The 20576-nt window shown below is 42.7% G+C and overlaps 1 protein-coding gene and 1 non-coding gene across 5 annotated transcripts in view; one reads left to right on the forward strand and one right to left on the reverse strand.

Annotated features, from left to right (window-relative positions):
* ccdc120a (coiled-coil domain containing 120a) overlaps window positions 1–20576 on the forward strand; it is a 41606-nt gene that overhangs the window by 10690 nt on the left and 10340 nt on the right. For 2 of the 4 annotated variants that reach the window (XM_063463941.1, XM_063463944.1), the window contains exons 2-7: window positions 16761–16946; window positions 17100–17217; window positions 17313–17440; window positions 17786–17899; window positions 18110–18251; window positions 20018–20074. In XM_063463941.1, coding sequence (XP_063320011.1) covers window positions 16899–16946; window positions 17100–17217; window positions 17313–17440; window positions 17786–17899; window positions 18110–18251; window positions 20018–20074 — 607 coding nt within the window. In that variant the 5' untranslated portion in view covers window positions 16761–16898. Of the gene's footprint in view, window positions 1–7934; window positions 8039–16542; window positions 16622–16760; window positions 16947–17099; window positions 17218–17312; window positions 17441–17785; window positions 17900–18109; window positions 18252–20017; window positions 20075–20576 lie in introns of those variants that run through there. The other 2 variants (XM_063463942.1, XM_063463943.1) reach the window with 2 other exon arrangements.
* On the reverse strand, window positions 1673–1744 carry trnae-uuc (transfer RNA glutamic acid (anticodon UUC)). The gene has a single exon. It is a non-coding gene; the product is annotated as a tRNA-Glu (tRNA).

Below are 20576 nucleotides of genomic sequence, written 5' to 3' on the forward strand. Positions count from 1 at the left end.
TCTCTCTCTCTCTCTCTCTCTCTCTCTCTCTCTCTCTCTCTCTCTCTCTCTCTCTCTCTCTCTGTCTGGGTCAGAGTCTCTCGCCCACTCTTATTTTCTGCCCCCGGCGGTGTCAGACACAACAAAACAGAGACCCTCGTGGGGAGAAAAGACCAGGATCGCGTCCTGTCACCAGTGTGCAGTGTGTGTGCAGTTCCAGCAGGGGGCAGCGGCTGCCTCACCTCGCCCTCTCTGACCCCAGTTAGTGCAGGGAGCCTCAGGTGTGTTATGGGAAATGTAGTACTACGACGACCTGGATGACTGAGAACCTTCACAGACAGAAATGTAGTGCTCAAAGCAAATGAGGTCCATCTGCTTCATGCAGGAGACACTAAAGCTGCGCAAAGAGTTTATAAATAAAAATGCTTTTAAATACCAAAAACCACAGAGTGACACTGATTACAGCATTTCTACAGTTAGTGTGAGGTCACGGCTCCTCCTTCCCACAGCATCTGCATGTGTGCCCTCTGTACCCTCTGTGTGAATCCAGTTTCTCATCCACGTTCTGTATTTAGACACTCAAAGTATTTGAAATCTCCGCAGTGAAGCCGGTGTTTATCTCTCTCTGTCTCTGTGTTTAATGAATACTCTCTCTGCTCCTGAATTAGAAGCCGGCTCTCAGCAGCTGCCCTGATTGGTCGGTGCCAAATTCCACTGTGTTGATTCTCCAATGGACCAACTTAACCACAGCTCCCCATAAACCGCCTTTATCCAACAGTGTCATCTGACTCTTCCTGTTAGAAACATGCTCAGTTCAACTTTGACAGACTGTCGAAAAGCAATAATACAATTCAGTGTAACGCTTAAGATTCTTCTATAGGAAGCAAAACGTTGCTTACTTGTTTTTATCTCATCAATAACAGCAATAAAAAGCATCAGGTTAGAGTGGCAGGGGTGTTAATATTGGGGAGGGAAAAAAAGAACTTTGTGGTTAAAGTCAAGAAAAAATCAGTAGAAAACTGTCTAATGTCAGTCAGTGGTGTTCTTCACTCTCAGTGGTAGTTGCTTCAGTTGCTGACCTGAAAGTTAAGATGTTTACCTCAAGTCCCGCCCACTTTGTGTTGTTATTTCACCAACAGTTGCTTAAAGTTGCCAAATATTGTTTACTTTCTCACTGCCATGTTGCTCCAAATCACCTCCATTGTGCTAGTTAGTCAACATCAGCTAGCTTAGCTCTGTCAGCCACACTGTAAACAGAGTTTACTAAGAGTGTGGCTAAACTATCTCTGACTGTTTCAAAATCTGGCTCAACAAAGCAACATGCGATTTCCCAGCAGGGGTGAAGGGGACTGGCCACCTCTGGTCTACATGAGCCTAGATCTGCTAAATTATTTTAATCCCTGGGGGGACTAAAGATGTACCCCCAGTCCTGGTTTTTAGAGCTGCATCTTTAAACAGTCTACAGAGCAAACAACAGTTAAGGGCCCCTTTATACCCACCGAATGGTGAACAGCACCTTACGACAAAGGTTATTCCAAAGTGACGTCATATTCACTGAAATAAGAGACTTAGAGCTTTCTATTGTCATTGTCATTATTTGTATCTTAATTGCCCCTTGGGGATAAATAAAGTCTCTCTGATTCTGCAGTTTCTTGCACAGCAAAATTGGGTAAAAACTTGAGGAAAAAGGGCGTTCCCATACCGGGAGTCAAACCCGGGCCGCCTGGGTGAAAACCAGGAATCCTAACCGCTAGACCATATGGGACAAGCTGCAGTTTCTGCAACAATACGTGCCAACACTTATTTGTTGTGTGAGATATTTTCTAAGCGGTGACACCTAACATCCAGGAGAATCTAACGGCAAACGAGATGATACTGGGAAATCATCTGATTTGTCATTAAACCACTAAGCACCAGTGTTTCAGTGTGAAAACTACTGTCAAACAAACAAAAGAGAAATTGACTCAATTAAAGAATCAGTAGACTTACAAAAAATCCTGGACATACTTGGGCTGCGTGACATCCACTTGCCTGATTGGTGACATCGAATTCCCTCCAAAGGTGAGATCTACAGCTTCTTCTTGTTGGGCTGACAGAGAGGAGCAGCCACATTGTATGAATGAATCCTAACCTCATTCATTCGCTGCATTCACAAGTTAGTACCTATGTTCCATGACGGTGTTGTCATCATTTATTTCATTAAACAAATATGCTACAATATTGTTGTAAAAACTGTAGTTTAAGTTCTAAAGTTATTGTAAAAAACATTTGAATGACAGTGGTGTAAAAATAAATACTGTAACAGGCTCTTCTGTTTTTCCACAAATCACACCCTGGTATAGAGCGTTTAAATAATAACCTTAGTCCAGATTTATTGGGGGCTAAATAAGCAAATGAAAAGTCCAAATAATCTATTAATAAGGTGCCGATTTACAAGCACAAATCCAGCCAGTTCATTTCAATAATCACCAATAATCTACCACAAGCAGCTCAGATTTGTTGGTTAAAAAACAAAAAGGCCTGATGAAGGAGCAAGAAACTAAAATAACATAATATAAACACATTTTCTCTCTGAAAGCTACAATCAATGGGAGGTAGCTGAAGGAGAACCAGTTTGTTCTGTTAGAAGTGCTAACCATTCTGATATTAAAAGGCACTGTGGGTTTTGGAGGTCGGAGCATAAAGGTTTCCTGATTAAAAGCAAGTCTGCCATAAAAACCTGAAATCTGTGTTTAACAGCTGACCCGAGACTTTTTACTGCAGGACTCTGAACGAGTTAGCGTGTTATTAATACAGCTCCATGTGTGTAAATGTAGCTCTGGTTTTCTTTTTCTTCTGCATGCTGTGTGAGGCGGCGGATATTTACTAAAGTCAAAGGAAGGAACCACTCACGGCCACCTGTGGGCAACACATGCAGAGAGCTGACACCTGGACAGATTCAGACATCATTTTAACAGGTTTAAGTCATGCTAATTGCTGCATTTGGACAGACATTTCAATATGTTATGTAACAGACCAGTGCTAGAGCAGATTTATGATGTTGCAGAGCCCTGTGTATGTGTGTGTGTGCGTGTGCGCGCGCACTGCTAAGTAGAGACTCTGCAGTTCTCATTATGGACCGATCTCTGTGAATCACCCTGTAAACATCAAATTTGCTGTGAGTAATAAGTGTCATATTCATGGCACATGTGCAGTGACTGGGGAACTCTAATTGTTTATTAAAACCTAACAAAAGTAATTTCACAAAGATGGTTGTTAATCTGTTTCTTAAGATTTTGCTGGTTTTTAGCAGCTGTTAAACTTGTTAGTGAACGTTACAGCATCAACTGCATGTTTTTCCAATCAGTGTTAACTCTGCACCACCGTCCTTCACTTTTAGATTTCAGCCTGCTGTAGAATCACGTTTGATCATTTGATAAAGCCTTTGACATGTTTCAAGTTTCATGTTTTTTCTTGAGTGAGATTGAAACATCTTTTGAGGAGAAACAAGAAGCCTTCGGGAACAATGAACAGAAAAACAGCAGAAGAACACAATAACCAGAGAGGTCATAAAAAACAGATGCAAGTATCATTAAAATCATTTAATTAATCTTTTTGAACTCCAGGGGGAGTGCAGATCTGCAGTTTGAGGGCGGTAAAAATAAAAGGAGCTGCTTTTATTCACTTGTGCCGCTGATGCCTCTGCCAAACAAGGAATAGCACACCCACATGTGAGACAAGACGCTGGTGTATGAATGCAGGAAGCAGCGATATCCTCCATCTGTGTGGTGGGTTGTTGTCCCTGATGCTTAAAAGCTGTCAGGTCATTCGAATCAGTATCTCTATATGATTCTGTATATGCCCCATTCATGGAAATATCTCTTCAAAGTCTGATTGCTCCCGATGATATAGAGGTTTTATGCTAAAATCAGGGTTTTCTTATCAATCAACCAGATTGTAAAGTATAATTTGGATAGGCCATCAACTAACAAGTGGCTTCAAAGCAGGACTTCAGAACAAACACACAGTAGCAATGTGTGTCTTTTATATTTTCTGTGATCCAGGAAGATTAATTTAAAAAGAAATCATGCCTTGTATGGATGTTATGAAGGCAAAAATTATCCACTGCAAAAAATATTTTTGCAGTAGGATCTAAACTACGGGACTGACTCACTTTTGAGGTCAGCCTGAAGTGGCCGTTCCAGTTTTTGGGACTTGCAGCTTTACCTTAAGTTATTTGAATTATCTGATAGAGTCTGCTTGCTTTTAGTTTGAAGTAAATGTCATTTACATCATTTACTAGCTTGATTTCTTGGCTGGGTGTGAGTTGCTGCACAGACTTGCTGATTCATGGCTTCAGATCTTCTCAGTCTGACAGACAGATTGAAAGTACAGCATCACCTCTCAGCTTTGATGGCTGCTCTTGATGTCATGTTTTACAGTTTAAATACTGGGCAGTACTCCAGTCAGCGACCCTTGTTTGTGGCTGTGCTCATAAATACTTTAACCAGTGTAACCAGTAAACACAGTAGAGCCAGTTTGTGTGGCTTCTGGGCTGTTTATGTATGAATAATGGGAGTGTGCAGAGGCACCGGCTCCAGACAGGCACTTGGTGGGAAAAATGGGAAAATCTGTGTATGAGAGAAAAGCCGACCTGCAGAAAGTCTGTAAGTACACATCAGGAGGTTTTTATTTCCCAGAATTCCCTGCTTCTGTCCTGCTGAGCTGGAGAATGTGAGAACAGACAGTTACAGGAGGAGTCTCAGTGTTTGTCTGTCTGAGTGTGTGAATGCCAGTGATTTATGTGTTTGTGTGTGCCTTTTGTTCTGCTAATGTTGGTGGGGGTGGGCACAGCGTTATCAAAACAGCTGGAAGCAAAGAAACAGTTTTCTGATGAGCATCAGCTCTTTGTCCTCTTAATTCATTTATTTTAATTCAATAAAAAAGTCTCACACATGTCCAGCAATCAATACACAAAATAAGATTTCATCACATGAAGAAATTGTAGAAAAATGTAAAAATAAAGTAACAATTTGACAAAGAAGTTCAAATTTTTTTTATTTTTTTAAATCTTTTTTATTTGTCATGATCACAGCTTTTTAGGATCTTCCCACTTGTAGTTATTTAATTTTTTTATGTAATTAAAGTTAAGTTTTATGTAATTACATTTTTTCACCATAATGTTTCAACATTTATAATATAAAGTATCAATGAAAATGACATAAATTTTCATATTACTTTTATTTTTAATGAAAGATTTTTTTTTCTCATGAGCGTTTTACATAAATAAACCTGAATATAGAAAAGATTAATAAAAAATAAACAAATGTGTTCAAATGTCAGTAATAGATTTTATATTTTACGTTGATTAAGTTTTTATTGACACATCTGTTAATTTCTGATGTTTCTGTGTTTCTGGGGCAGAAATCGATCTTTGAGTTTTGGCAGATTTTGCACAATCTCAAAATACAGTCCTCCAGCTTCCCGTCTTTAATGAAAATAGAGCCACATTAGAATCAGAAAACCTTCATCGTGGCAGAAAAGAAACCTTCAAGCTGCTGCACTTTAACAGGATGTTGCCACTTTCAAAATAAGAGCAGCAGGACAGAGTCAGGAACAGCAGGAGAAAAAATGGAGCTCGTATGAGAATAAAATAAATGTAACTTGAACAAATGTTTTTATTTCTTTTTATTTATATAATTTATTTTGTCTAAAGATAACAGACAACTTACCAAACAACCAACTTTAACTTGTATCTTTAGGCACTTACTGGCGATCTGACGGGTATAAAATTATATTTTTGTAACAACAAGGTGACTCCAAACAGCTATTAGCTGAAAACTTTGCAGTGTCCTCAAAAGATTTCAAATCGTCGGCAGTATGTACAGAGGAGGTCAGCAGAAAATTACAGTCAGAGTTTGATCCACCATGCAATACCATTTGGAAAGCATCTGAATGGCAACAGCTCCATTTTTCAGCATGTGAGTGATCCCAGACACATCCACAATCAGTCATGGATTGGCCTCACCAGAGCTCAGACATCAACACTACTGAAGCAGTGTGGGGTCATCTGGACAGCAGAACAAAAGGCAGACAACATCCAGAGAAGAGCTTTGAATGTCCTTCAAGAAGCCCGGGGAAATAGTTCTTAAAACTACTTAAGGAAAATACAGGAAAGCTGCGTATGAGAGTTCAAGAATAAAGGAATAAATAAATAAATGCCACATACTTGCTTCAAACTCAGTAGAATTGTACAAACTCTGTTTTAGCTTTACACTGTGCTTTAATTTATGTTTGGTTATGTTTCATTCCCGGGTCTCATTTCAGTAAGATTTTAAGATCCTCCATCGTCTCTGCTAAACTTTAAAACACTCAGTGGAAAGCTTAAGATTAGTAACATCAGTAAAATTAATCAACCACTCCAGGCAACAAGGTTTGCACCTGGTGGCGACCGAATTTTTATCTGCCGTTAAACGTGTTAAAACCTTTCTGACAAAACTGGTCACCATTCTTACCATGAGATAAACCAGTGCCCGAAACATCAGAGTCCACATGGAGTCACATTCATGCTGTGTATGAAATTTAAGCCTATTTGTTGTTGATCAGGATTCCCAGAGGGATCCAAACACCCTTCCAATCAAAAGTAGGGTTAAGCTTCAGGATACCTGTCTGCCAGACTGACTCTAGTGGGAGTGGGAGGTATGTTTCATTCAGAACATGCCAATGTAACTGGGAGATGTTTCCCCTGTTCCAGACACCTTAAGTAAGTGTGGTGTTAGCAGGGTTCAGAATTCGGGGTCATCATGTGTGTCATGTAGCCTTCAAATAGTTCCCGCAAGTGCTTAGCATACAGCTGGAATGAGTGCTTATGACATACAGACTTGTTTTTAAATTCTTACCTTTTAAAAATACATCTCAAACTTCTGTGCTGCCATAAGGCGCTGCTGCTAGCGTACGTTGGACTTTTATCCGGTCTTAAGTCTGACGTAATTAGCCGTCCAAACTCCGCTTCAGGTCCCAAACGAACACTGCGGCATCACTGAGAGTTAAAAACTGCCTAAATATTTTTCATCTTTAATAAAATGATCAGTGTGGCTGCTCTACCAGGGGTAACTATTAAGTTTAACATCCAGACATCCATGAAAACAGAATTTATGAAGTTTAACTGAGTTTGAAGTTAGCAGGAAGTTAGCTCGCTAGTTTCCATCTAAAGAGGATATATCACGTTCTCACTGAAAAATTAAAACGTGCAGCTCTGCTGTCACTTCCGACATAAATGAAGATAGAAAACTAAACAGCAGTGACGTTTGTAGGGTTACTGAATTTGGAGTAGCTGGTAAATAATGATGTCCTAGCTACACAGCTATGGTTAGCATAATATAAACACATTAGCACAGTGAAGCTGGAGGATGAATGCTAACTTTTTTCCACTTGATAAAAGTTAACGTGAGGGTTCCCGATGGTTAGGGAGAAATGCAATCGCATTTGTAAATGGACCAAACTTCAGTCAGGAGAACAACTGAGATAATCCTTCCACAATACGAGGTTAGTCATTAATATACTGCTGCATGGGCTGAGCTGTAGTTACATCCTAAGGTTTTAAAAACTGAGCTTAGGGTAGTGGTAGAGGCCAAAAGTGATTATTGACTTTTTTTAGGGGCTTGTTCAGATTAAGTAGAACAAGATACAAAGCATTAAAACATGTTAAAAACACAACAGCCTTAATAAACGCAGCTCATGACTTACGCAGTTCATACGTCATCGCTTAATGAATTCCCTTGGAAATGTGAAACGACTTCCTTTTGTCGTTTTATTTTGACACGGCAGAGCGGAAGTGGAGGGGTGGTGACAGCGGAGAGCTTGTTGGTGGGACTCAGCTGAGAGTCAGAGAGAGCGAGTCAGAGCTCAGAGACGCTGAGAGGAGAAAAGCGGAGTTTAACTGGCAAACGGGCGGGTTGATCCGCGGGACTGAAGCTGTTTTAATTCACTTTTCTCGGCTCCTGTTGCGGATGTGCCCGTCCTGAGGACAGCTGGAGCTGGACCACACCTGGTCTGCAAACAGGATGGTTCAGACTCGCAGGTATTTACAGCCTTTTCACCGCTGCTGGTTCGCCTCCGGCCTTACCTTCGTTACTTTCCTGGATGGACTTTTGTGCAGTTAAATAAGTTATGAAGTAAATAACTGATAAAGATGAAGGTCCTGGTATTATAAGAACTTTAACGCCAGAACAAAAGTAGAAAAATCAGGGAATAAAAAAATGTAAAAAAATAAATGAAAATAAATGTCTGCACTTTTTTAGAGAAGGTGCAGACTCCCTTTAAACGTGTCAGAGTAGCTAATAGATCTCAATAAATTAGCAGATTAATTATTCAGTTGATGCTGAGATTTAGACAGACGTGTTTCCCAGAATAAAATATAGAATACTGATTATCTAAACCCGACATTTAATTAAAAATTGTGCAAGGAGAACATAAAAAATGTTCTTAAGGAAAAACTGTGTTCCTTTTCAATCTGATGACGTCTCACACAGCTGGGACAGGGGCAACAGAAGACTGGAGTAAGATTAAAACAAAAATCTATTTACTTTTTTTTTTAGATAATTAGGTAACATGATTGGTAAAAAGAGAAGCGTGGTGGTTTATACGTTCACCTAACAGGCGAAAGCTCCCCAGTTTGAGCCCAGGAGGAGACAGAAGTCTCTTGAGGGTCACACTGGGTATAAAACGAAACACAGAGTAAGGTGAGGTCCTTCATTAGAACATGTGTAATAAAGCTACATGAAGGTAACATTTCATAAACTTTGGGGATTTTATTATCTACTGTTCATGACATTGTTAAAAAAACTTCATTGCTGACAGAGACAAAGCTGAAAACCTTTGCTGTGATCTTCAAGCAGCACAGCATTACAGACACACACGATTCTGAAGTGGAAATCAATGCTCGTGCTCAGGAACAAGCCATAAATGATCTGAAGAAACGCCGCTGCCTTCTTTTCATTAACGATGGACGGAGGCAAAGTGAACGCTGCCGTGCTGCCCCATCAAAAACCTGCTGGAAGCAGCTCATCCGGCTTGTTATCGGCACAAAGTTCAAAGCCAGCATCCACAAGGATGCAGGTATCACCACATCTGTGAGGGCAACATTAACACTAAACAATATGTGCAGCTTTTTCAATCTTTTTTTTTTTTAGAGAACGTGTTGCTTTTTTCAGTAACACAAAAACCAAACCGCATTCTGCACACGTATAAGGGAAACTGTCCGGCTGCTAAACCGGCCTGCCTGCAGTCCAGACCTGTACCAGCTGGAGGATTATGAAACAAAAACTGCAACAAAGGAGACCTGAAGTAGAAGAATGGGAGGCATGCAGCGAGCAGTGTCAAAAGGGAGAGGTGATGAATCACAGCGGGGAACTTGTTCCGACTTTACTGAAGCGTGTTCCTGGCACCGAATTAGAAATGGGCAGATTTTTATTTGAAAGTAAAAACGTCCAAGTTTAAACGTTTCATGTGTCACCTTTATGCAGTTTTCAAGTAAGAATTGGGCTTTAAAGAGTTTCAAATTAGTGTTTTCTCTTTATTTAAAGTCAAATTTTACACAGAGTCTGTTTTTTGTAATCAGGGCTTTAGATACGGTAAACTAACCGGGCTCATCAGGTAAAATTAAAAAAAGAGCACATTAAACATGTCGTCTTCTTGACCTTGGAACCAGAGACGAGTGTTGATGGTGAAGATCAAACACTCTGATTGACAGGGATCATAGGAAGGAGTCGGTGCTCTGTAAATGTATGACAAATGTGTGATTTTTAGTGGACGTCTGTGGCTGTGACATGGTGTGGAACAAACCTGTGGTCTTTCTGGACTCTCCATCAGGAGTCAGTTGTATGCAGGTGAACGTGTGGCGGATGTCTGAATTTTAAGCCGGTCCGTGACTGAGCTGTACTCAGACTGCTGGTGACTTTTAGAGGAGAGTTGATGGTTGATGTGTAGGTGGGGTGGACAGAATAGTAGGAACAGACTCGTGTGGACCCGCTGCTGCTGCGAGGACACGATTGGTGAACTCTGGGCAGCGTGATTTATATGTACGCCATGTTTCTCTGATTTCCTGCCCGAGTTTGGTGAGATGAATGTAAATGCAGCTGAAGCCGTGGTCACGCAGCACCGCACCGATCCGGTACTGGACCGGAGAGGGTCGGAGACGTGGTTCAGTTCCTACTGAGAGTGTTCGTGATAACAGGATTAGTGCTGCTGCGATCTCCTGCCTTCGCGGTTTAGTGTGAGGGCAGAGAGAGGACACACACACGCAGAGAGCATCCATCTCTCTCTCTGCTGAATATTTAAATCCTGTATTTGCATCTCTTTGTCTGCAGCTGCAGCCTTTCATCACCAACTCTCCCCGTGTGTGTGTGTGTGTGTTCAGTGTGAAGTGCTGAGCCTCTTCTGTGCATTTGATGTGTTAATCTCTCTCATCTTTAAATGTTCGATTTGTTGTTGACTTGTTTGGCTCATGAGCTCCTCTCTGTTTACATCATGTTGCTGTTAGCGGCGAACGTCAGATCCTGATTGGCCCGATGTGTTTCTTCTGGTTCTGGTCTTGCTCTGTGGGCGAGTAAAACTCCACAGTTGTGAGTCTGAGCAGAATCTGGAGGACGAATCCTGGAGCATGTCCAGCATGCTCAGGATATCTTTGCCTTATCTGGCTTCACTTAACAGCAGTCAGGCTAAGCAATCACATGAAGGTTGTTATCAGCTGGATGTGTCAGCTCAGGGTTTTCAGTCTAACTATCAGCATCTTCTCACAATCACAGGAACAGGTCTGCTGGCAGCGTTTCACAAACAAAGATCAAACTGAAATATTGCAAAAATATGAATGAGCAGCATGTGAGAGGTGGTTAGTTAAGCTGTAGTTCATTTAATGCTAGAAACAGTAATCAGGTACACTGCTCCTTCATTAATACAAGGGAAGATCTGGCTTCAAGTACAGATGTGTAGCCTGCTGCTTGAATAAAGGTTATTATGGTTATTCAGCTGCAGCCTTGTTGGTTTTAAATGGTCTGAGAGCAAGTGAAGAATTTTACAAGCAGAATTTTACCTGCAAGATGAACAAATACAAGGTTTAGGTATCCTGTTTTAAGGAAATATGGCAATTATTAGGCTTATAAAACAATGAAATATACTTGGCGTCTTTGTGGTGGGGGAGGTGGGGGGGTCACGAGTGAAGGAATAATTTGCTTCTGTGAATCTCTTTTTTTATTGGTTGTCATTCAGGAAAGACAAAAACCTTAGATCCTCTTACTCCCTGAGCATGGAAGTCTCTGGGATCTTCAAGGAATTCTGTCTCTCTTTTTTTTTTTTTCAGAGGACTGATTGGCTGGTAGTTTTACGCTTTCTCAGGTCAGTTAGGTCTGCAGCATAATTTCCAATAATTCAACTAAAGTTTTATTTATAGAAGACCCCAACAATCAGACAACCTCTATGAGCAAGCACTTGGCGACAGTAGGAAGGAAAAACTCCCTTTCAACAGGAAGAAACCTGTGAACCAGGCTCAGGGAGGGGCGGCCGTCTGCCACGACCAGCTGAGGGAGGAAGACGGGACGAAATGACAATGATGCGCGCTGATAAGAAGTGAACCAACATCTATTTTCTTAACCACTTGACCAGTTCACGGTTGCAGAGGTCCTGGAGTGTGTCCCAGGTGTCATTGGACGAAAGGCAGAGCACGTCCTGGACAGAGTACCAGTCTGATGCACGGCTCAGAAGTGACCCACCTTTGTAACATTGAAGGCGCAGGTTAAACCTGAGGTTCAGTCCTCACAGTGCAGACCTCTCGGGCCAGACGCATTAAACTGTAGAGATTCATGACTAAAAGTGCACAAAGGCAGAAACCTGTGCATTTTCTGTTTGACTTATAAAGCTTCACATGTGCTTGGTCGTCTTTGAATTCCAGTCATTTTGGAGTGTTGTGCTTGTTCACGAGCATCATTCATGTTTTCACATTTAGCTGTGAATGAATGTCATACTCTCTTAGGTCAGCAGCAAAGAAGAAGCACAATTTCACAGAATATAAAGGCGAGACATTCACCGGAGGGGCGGAGAAAAGGAAAAATGAGTTTTGGGTAATCTCAGATCTGATGCCACAAGCTGTATCGTTTTTAGTCTTTAGTGCTGAAAATTGGATGTAGCTGTAGTTCTTGTTCTGTATTTCTGAACTTTTAACACAAAAAGCCGTGTTTGTGTGTCGTCTGTGTGCACGCATCCTTCGTATATCCGACCCCTGGACTGTGACGTGGGAGAGCGTCGAGGCTCTGAAAGCGTTTGCTCCTCGGAGTAATGATGGAGGCTGTGCTGGTTCAGAGAGATCAGGGCAGGCACTCAGACTGGAAACAGATTGGCCTCAGCAGGCTGTTATCAGATCAGCTGTTCAGGCCTGCAACACCTGAGAGGGGGGAGGGGAGGTGAGAGTGACACCCCAACCCTCCCCCAAAACACACACACAGACAACAAGGTCAAAGACCAGGCTGTGAGTGTGAGAGTGGGAAAACAGATGTGATCGGTGGAAGCAAACCTCCGGTGACGAGATGCAACAAAACACCAAAGGATGCCAACGGTAAAGAGCGCGTGTCGCCCTCACAGCACAAACAACACGCTGGAGAATCAGAGCGGCTAAAGCGCTCAGTCAGAACTTCTGCAGCTGTCTCGGAGACTTCACTCCATCACAGCAGCACGTCACGGCGCGAGGAGACAGACGAGCTGAAGCCGATCAATCGAGCCGCTGATGGATGAAGGGAGGAGCTGCAGGTCTGGACTCGACCCGGCAGGACTCAGGAATGTAAGAGGCGGAGGAGGGTGGAGGAGGACAGAGAGGAGGGGGAGACCATTTGACAGAGCATTTGGTGTCAGAAAACCCCGTCAGTAAGCTCTGGCTCATCTCCACACTTGTTTGGTTTTCCCTGAGGGAAAAATTCCTTGATTAACGTTAAAATCCAGATCCAGTGTTTCCCACAGATTTCGATCTGTGCTGCATCTGTGCTGCAACTTTCACCTTTTATAAAAGTCTCCTCTGTAATGTCATACAAATAAATACCCGAGCAGTAAAAGCTGTGTTCGAACTCCATGGTCTCGGTGAGATCGGTGTAGTTCGTGCAGCAGATGATTTCATATGTCATGAAAATTGCTCACAAGTGGATACAGGTACCAAAATTGGCGCACACACCCGTTTTTTCACAATAGCTGCCAACTCGGGCAGGAAAATGTCACGTACAGCTGCTCTTTTCCCTTTTCAATGATCTTAGTGTCAAATTGTACATTTTTCTTTTTTTGTAGTAGTAGAGGCTGTAATTTTGTTTCTCCTCCGTCTCCTGGTGGACTCCTGGCACTCGTCCCTGCATGCCTGACTCACCAATGGCTCCAAGAAACAGTCTGAAAATACTGAAATAACTGCAGCGTCCGTACACGGTCAACAAATAAAGCTTTACTGCAAATTAGTTCTTGTTTTATTGTGATCAGCAGAACATTTTGCCCTCCTGGGCAGCTGGGTCAGTAGATGTGTTTTACTGGTCACAACAAAAGCCAGTTTAACGTTACATTTTGAAGCGTTTTATGAACATCCCTGCATCATCCACCCTGACCTCCTCCCTACACTGACTTTGTGTCTCTACACTAACTCTTTGCTCTAAAGGAAGCTTTCCAAAGAAACAGGACGTCAAACCATCTGCTGCAATCTTTCTTACACAGTTTCAACATCTGTGTGAAGAAGACGGTGATAATACTATAAGCTCCGCCTCTCTGATCCTCGCCATTTCTAAACAAGCTTGAATTTTCGTGTGAGACTTTATCCTCCGTTGCTGGATACTGTGGCGTGAATCACACCAGTGTTACCAACCATTTAGGCTGTTCCCAGTCAGTCCTTCCCATCCCCCCCCCAATTTCCCCTTTTTTTTTCATCACTCATTTCCTTCTTCCTGTTTCCTTTTGGGCTCCACTTCCTGTTCTCAGGGCTGTGCTGTCGGAGGACATCTCGTTCTCCTCCAGTTGGAGGGTAAAGGTGCTCAGAGGTTTCAGACTCCTTGTTGTTTTGTGATTAAGTAACACTTGTTGTTTTCTTCATGCCTGCTTTCCTCTGTTGGGCTGGAACATTTCCAGGATGGGAAGTGACGTCGTGCTGTGGTTTTATAAGATTTTCTTTAGTATTGAATCCCTGTTAGGAGGCAAACGGACAGGAGATGATCAAATCTGAACAGATCTAAAGCTAGCAAAACTTCCTTTTGCTCTAGTCTTGATTGCCTTGTTATAACAGATGCTCAAACAGGCAGGTAGATGTTGCATGAAAGAGGCTGTATGTGCACAACGTAGTCCTGTAAACACTACAGAAAGACATCTGCAGTGTGGATTCTCAGAGATCCATGAACTTATTTGTGCTTTTTACTAAATATTGTTAGGTTTGCTGTTCAGGTTCCTCAAGAAAACGTTTGCATGCTCCAGACGTGCAGTCTGCCACTGACAGCATTTAAAATTTAAAACCTCTTTATTCTTACAAAGAGCCTTGTATGGTGTATTTTTATCCTCTGTGGGCTTTTGAACTAATTAGGTTTAAACGCAGTGACACTGTCATCAGTCAGTGTTGCACATGTGGTTGGATTAGAAAAAACTGTTGATGAATGTTGAATAAAACCAGAGGAACAGCTGGAGATGGTTAAAGTTTACATGTAAAAATGTTACAAAAGCTCAGAGCCTGTTTCCATCGCGCTGTGACTTTGCTGCTGTCTGATGATGCAGATGTTTCTCGGTTTCACTCCTCCAACCAGCAGGAGGAGATCAAACACCTGCTCCCAGCCAATCACAAGGCAGGATACTACTTAAGCTCTCACTCTCTCTTTTTTAAAATTTGGATTTTCAAAGGTTCAGATAATATTTCTCCAGACAGAGGTCACACAAGCTTCAAACATCTGTCGCCTGACCACGCTGTCACTGTAAATGGGCTTCATGTGTTTTGGTCTTTCTCTGTTTTGGCTACAGACTGACAGATAAACCTTCGTGTGTGTGTGTGTTGTGTGTCTGTCTTTTGTCTGAGGCATGTCAGTACTCGTCGTTCGCTCCACATTTTTCCTTTAAACCCAGTAAATCTGGAGCCAGCTTTCTCCGTCTGCAGCTTCAGCACACAAACCTGCGTGTTTAATCACGAAGAAGCTCCACGAGAAAATACTTCATTGTTTCAGATCCATTTAAATCGTATCTCTGCTCATATTGTGCATTTAATCCCAGTTCAGAGACCGACCAACACAGGCTGAATCCCTAACCCGAGGATCTTCAAGGCTTTGCCTTTTCCAAACTATTAAAGCCTCTGAGTCATCCTTAGTGGCTGACATATTTAATTATCACCATGAACTCAAAGTATTTGTAGGTTTTCTTTGTAAAAACTCTCGAGAAAGCACCAAATGTGATTGTTTCATTCTCTAATGAACGCAACATCCTCTCCTGTTTGCTTGGTAAAACTGCAGAGACCGGCTACTTTAGGGCACGTTGAGCTTTTAAAGAATAAAACTGTATGAAGCATTTATGTGACGTGTGAACTTTGTGTCTTTATTTTGCAGTCAAACAGAAAATGGGTTTAAGGTTTTACCTGCACTCGGTCAACTTTCTTTGTATGTAAAACAAATCTGCAATTAAAATGTGAATCCAAACGTTTTGTTGGTGTTTGGGTCGAATCAGGTGGGCGAGATTGATGCTTCTCTGTTGGCCACTGAAGGCTTGGAAGCATCTACAAATAAGCCAGAACATCAGACAGATTTGTGAGAACCAGGTCAGGATATTTTCCACAGTGTCCCTGTGGGTGCAACACACTGGCACACCTACCTGCTAATTGGTGCTAATAAAGAAGTTTGTATCACAGAGCAAGCCGTGTTATTTGATCATCCATTAAAAACGCTCCAAAAGGCAGTAGCAGCACAAAAACATTGGGGAGGTCCAGTTCAGTGACTGCAGTTAGCTGAGATGAGACCCTGCAGACACCGAGCAGCTACATCTGTAGCAGATGGATCAGTTATTAAAAATCATCATTATTAAAATTATTAAAAATCCCCCCTGTACAGCTGTCCACAGACACCAAACCTTTCTTCATACCAGCCAATAAACGTGCTTTTTAATGCTGAGAAGTTGCACATTTTAATGAGAGTCTATGGTGAGCTACTGGCTTTTGCAGCCACCAACATGTGGCCAAACAACTGCAAGGTTTGATGCTGCTTGAGTTTAACAGCTCACTTAATGCACAGATGCACACATATAGAGTCATATGGAGTATACATAAATCGGCCAAATCAAGCGTGCAGAGCTACCTGCCGTGGCGAGCGCTGTGAATAAAGGAGCAGCTGAAAGTAGCTTTATTTTTTAAGCTTCATAACCCCCATATTATACGTGCATCTACGTGTTTCACTATTTAAACATTTGTTTGTGCTGTAGTTTGCTAATGAGACCTCGTCCTCCAGAGTTGGTGATTTTATTTCTTTTTTTCTTTTGGTCTTTATTGGACAGGACAGATATAGAGGAGAGTAGACAGGAAAGAGAAAGAGAGGGCAGGAAGAAATGTGTCTCAGGAAATGGTCCAGGATGGAATCAAACCCAGGCAGGGTCGCCTGCTCAGCCAGAGCGACTCCAAGTATTTCTTAGAAAGGTGTTTTTTTTTTTCTACCTTTATTTGTCATTGGTAATTTCTCGTGTAAATGTATTTGTTAAGGTTCTATGTTCAAGCTAACTGCATGTAGTTTTTACATTTTAACCTTCTTCTTCTTGTGCTTTTGTTCTCCTCCTAGGTCAGGAGCTCTGAAGACTGTTTGCCTCCCTCTTCAGGCCCATTTTGGAACTGCAGCTTCACTGTCAGCTAACAGCTAACCGAGCAGTGAGACGCCTAGTTAGTGAAGCAGTCCTGTGGTTTGTGTTCTGACTGTTGGATGGCCACAGGAGTGAACTACTGGAACTCTTATGAACCCAGTCGCAAGGTGAGAAAGTCCTGAAGGTTCTGATTGGCTAATTGGTCCAAACATGGTGCTGACATCACACGAGCAGCAGGGTTTGTCAGTGTCATCAGGACTGCAGGGAGTCTGTGCTAGCTTGCAGTACTAACTTTTATTTGTGATGACAACGTGTTGCAGGTGAGAGAGAGTGTGTGGGGAGGTGAACAGGAGTCGAGTAGTGAGGAAGGAGGAGGTGGAGAGGGCATATGGGACACACAAGCCATGGAGGTCAAAGGTCAACTCATCTCAGCACCTGGTGAGAATAAACGCTGACATGTGGTGATGCTCCACTCTCGAGTGTGTCTGTTCGCTGTCTCTTACGTGTGTGTGTGTGTTGCTTGCATGTTGCAGACCCTCTCACCTGCCCAGACAGGAAGCAGAGGGAGCGAATGGTGGAGCTACAGGAGAGGAGGCGGAGTCTCCAGGCGCTGCTTAGCAGCCGATTGGCTGAGCTGAGACGCATCTGTCTGCAGGAAGCTGTAAGTGATGTCATAAAAAGAGATGACAATATGACTAAGACACTGACAGAGCATTCCCACCTAAACCAAGGTCTTCTTAGCTCTGCAGCTAACTAGTCTTCTTCACTCTCCAACTAATCCTTTTATCCCTCTCTGCAACTAGTCCTCTCCATGTGGTCTTCAGATGTCTTTATCTGGTGCTTGAACCTCTGCAGATGCTCTTTTTATGTCTCTAACTCGTCTCCTCTATCCAGTCCCCAACCTCCGATTACTTCAGCCGACTCTACCTTAGTTTTTACTTTAACAATGACTAAAGTAACTGCCAGATAGCTGTAAGTTGGGTTTTCCTGTGTTTTCCTGGGTCAGGAGCTGACGGGTGCAGTGCCTAGTGATTTCCCCCTGGAGGCAGGGGAGAAGCCCCCCTGTGTTCGTAGGAGAGGTGGGACGTCCCACCACGGAAACAGGAAGTGTCGAGTAGAGGTGAGGAGCTGAGGAGTGATTTGACTCTAAATAATTTCAACAATGGTGGAGAATTTTACGGTCCCCCTGTGTGTGTGTGTGTGTTGTTTGTTGTTGATGGAACAGTTTTGACCTTTATGTGTGTTTCAAGCTGAGGCAGTCTGTTTGTATATCCCTGTGCGTGCATGTGTTGGTGTGACCTTTAGGTATTTGTGTGTGTTTTTTCTTTAGGAGGAAGACGCTCAGCGTTCGAAGCCGAAGAAAAATTTATTCAGCGGAGCTCTGAGGAAACACAGCGACTCTGAGCACAACGCACACACGCAGACACACACACACCACGGCAAGAGGACTGTCCACAGAGGCTGCCACACAGGTAACATACACAGACACACACACACTCAATACACATGCTTTCCCTAGGCGCTCTCCCTACCCCTAACCATCAAAAATGAAAGCCTAAACCTAACCATAACCTAACTGTAACCCTGACACTAAAACCACATTTTGAGCCTCAAAATCCCTTCAAACTCGTGGGCATAGTAGCATGCCAAATTTATGTCCTCACAAAGATGTCTAAACAAGTACACACACACACACACACACACACACACACACACACACACACACAGTATCCGGTTTCTGCTGCCATATTCACCTGGCACACATTTATGATACAGATGGTACCTGACCCATCTCGTTCTTCTATAGGGGAGCACTTGCAAAAAACAACAAGGACTTCGCAGGGCCAGTGCTGTTGTGCACTGGTGCTGTATAAATAAAATTAAATACTGTCATCCTCCAGTTGAGAGGTTTTCAGGTATAGTTGCTATGTTGTGTTTATAAGGCCTAATCAAAAACGTACATACATGTATCTCTAGAAACCGAAAGCCTGATTGAAGTTTGGGTACTATCCCCTTCAGAGTAGTCACCTCGCTCAGTGATACACTCGGGTCACCCTGGGAACTCTCTGTCAGCACATCAAACACCAACCACAACACGTCCTGCATCTCATGACAGCAGGCCATGAACTTGAATTTGGTTTGCATCAAATAACCTCCCCCAGATGTCCCAGGACATTATGAAGCAAATAGTATTCATTTATGCAACACTTTTCACAGATAGGAGGCACAAACTACTTTGCACTTTGCACTAAACTAGTTCCTAGACCTGTGCAGTGTGTACTCAGATCTTTGCAACTACTCTTCAAACCTCTGCAGTTAGTGTTACCGCTCTAACTAGTCCCGCTACCTCAGAAGTCCTCATACATCAGAAACGAGTCCCCAGAACCCTGCAACGAGTCTTCACACTCTGCAACTTATCCATCCATTTTCTAAATGATGCGAGGACTGATATGTATCCAGTTTGCCAGGCTCTGGACAGATCGCCAGTTCATCACAAGGCTCTCCAACTGGTTCACCAACCTCCAAAACTGGTCCTCAGATTTCTGCAACGAGTTCAAGAGGTTTAAAAAAATGTTGCTAAAAATCCCAAGTTAACGTAAATGTTTCTGACTGACTTTTAAAAGTCTACAGAATACCCCTGCCAGGGGTTCAGAAACTGCACTTCATAGGTTTCCGACATAACCTTGGCATCTCACTCATGCCCAAAGACACTAATCCCTTCCTAGGTGAGGAGAACTTTCATATCATGGACATGGAAGGCCTTTCTTATCTGCGCAAGTTTGTTCACATGCGAGTGGTCAGAGGCTGGGACCGGTCAACGTGAGGAGAGAAGGGGGATACAGTTTTTGCTTTTTGTAATCTCATCATTACTATCACATCTCACATGTTTTCATTTGAGTCCATTATGTAACGTTCGCGCAGCGAGCAAAACCCTGCAATCAGCTCTAGTCAAAGATATGAGTCTGTTTACATCACACTCACTGACCTCACAACTAAATTAATCAGTTTCCTGAAAGCCGTCCTCTTTGGAGGGTCTTCAAAGGACTAAAGACGCAGAAGGTGCAGTCAGTGCGATAGATGTGACGGCCTGAAAAGTTTCCATTCATAGATACACATGCATACATATGGAGACACTCACAGCTGGCAGTACATGAGAAGCCATTGTTTCAGGAAGATGAGGAAACCAGCGTCTTCCTGCTTTTATTCTTACTCTGTTTCTGTGTGTGTGTGTTTCCAGACGACACAGTGAGGTCAGAGAGCAGCTCGACATCAGACTCAACAGGACACGACAATGGTAACAAACACACACACACACACACACACACACACACACACACACACACGCGCGTGCACACCCTTCTATCTGTACGAGGACCATCACTTAATGTTTTTCCAACACTCCTGAGCCCGAACATAAACCCGATTCTGATGTTAACCCTGAAACAGAAGGTCTGTGCTGTGGACCTGCTCTCACTCTGAAGCTCTCAGTGGTCCTCGCAAAGATGGATGTACAAGCAAACACACACTGTAAAACTGGTAGTGTAGCTGCAGCGCCCTCAGCTGGCTGACAGGAGGAATAACAGTAAAAGTTAAATGCGGTTCTGGTCTCATTTTGGAGAACTGCAGGGCTGCTGGCAGTGAATAGGGGAACAGACTGATTCGGCATAGGATGTTTTGATTATTTAGCATTTTTTTTATTTTTAACAAATGTTTTTTCCCCTTCTTTTTATTCTCTCTCTATATTTTTATCATAGGACATTTTGTATACTAGACATCAGGCAAACACTAGACAGTTA

Source organism: Pelmatolapia mariae, linkage group LG20, assembly GCF_036321145.2.
Source record: "Pelmatolapia mariae isolate MD_Pm_ZW linkage group LG20, Pm_UMD_F_2, whole genome shotgun sequence".
Taxonomy (NCBI): domain Eukaryota; kingdom Metazoa; phylum Chordata; class Actinopteri; order Cichliformes; family Cichlidae; genus Pelmatolapia; species Pelmatolapia mariae.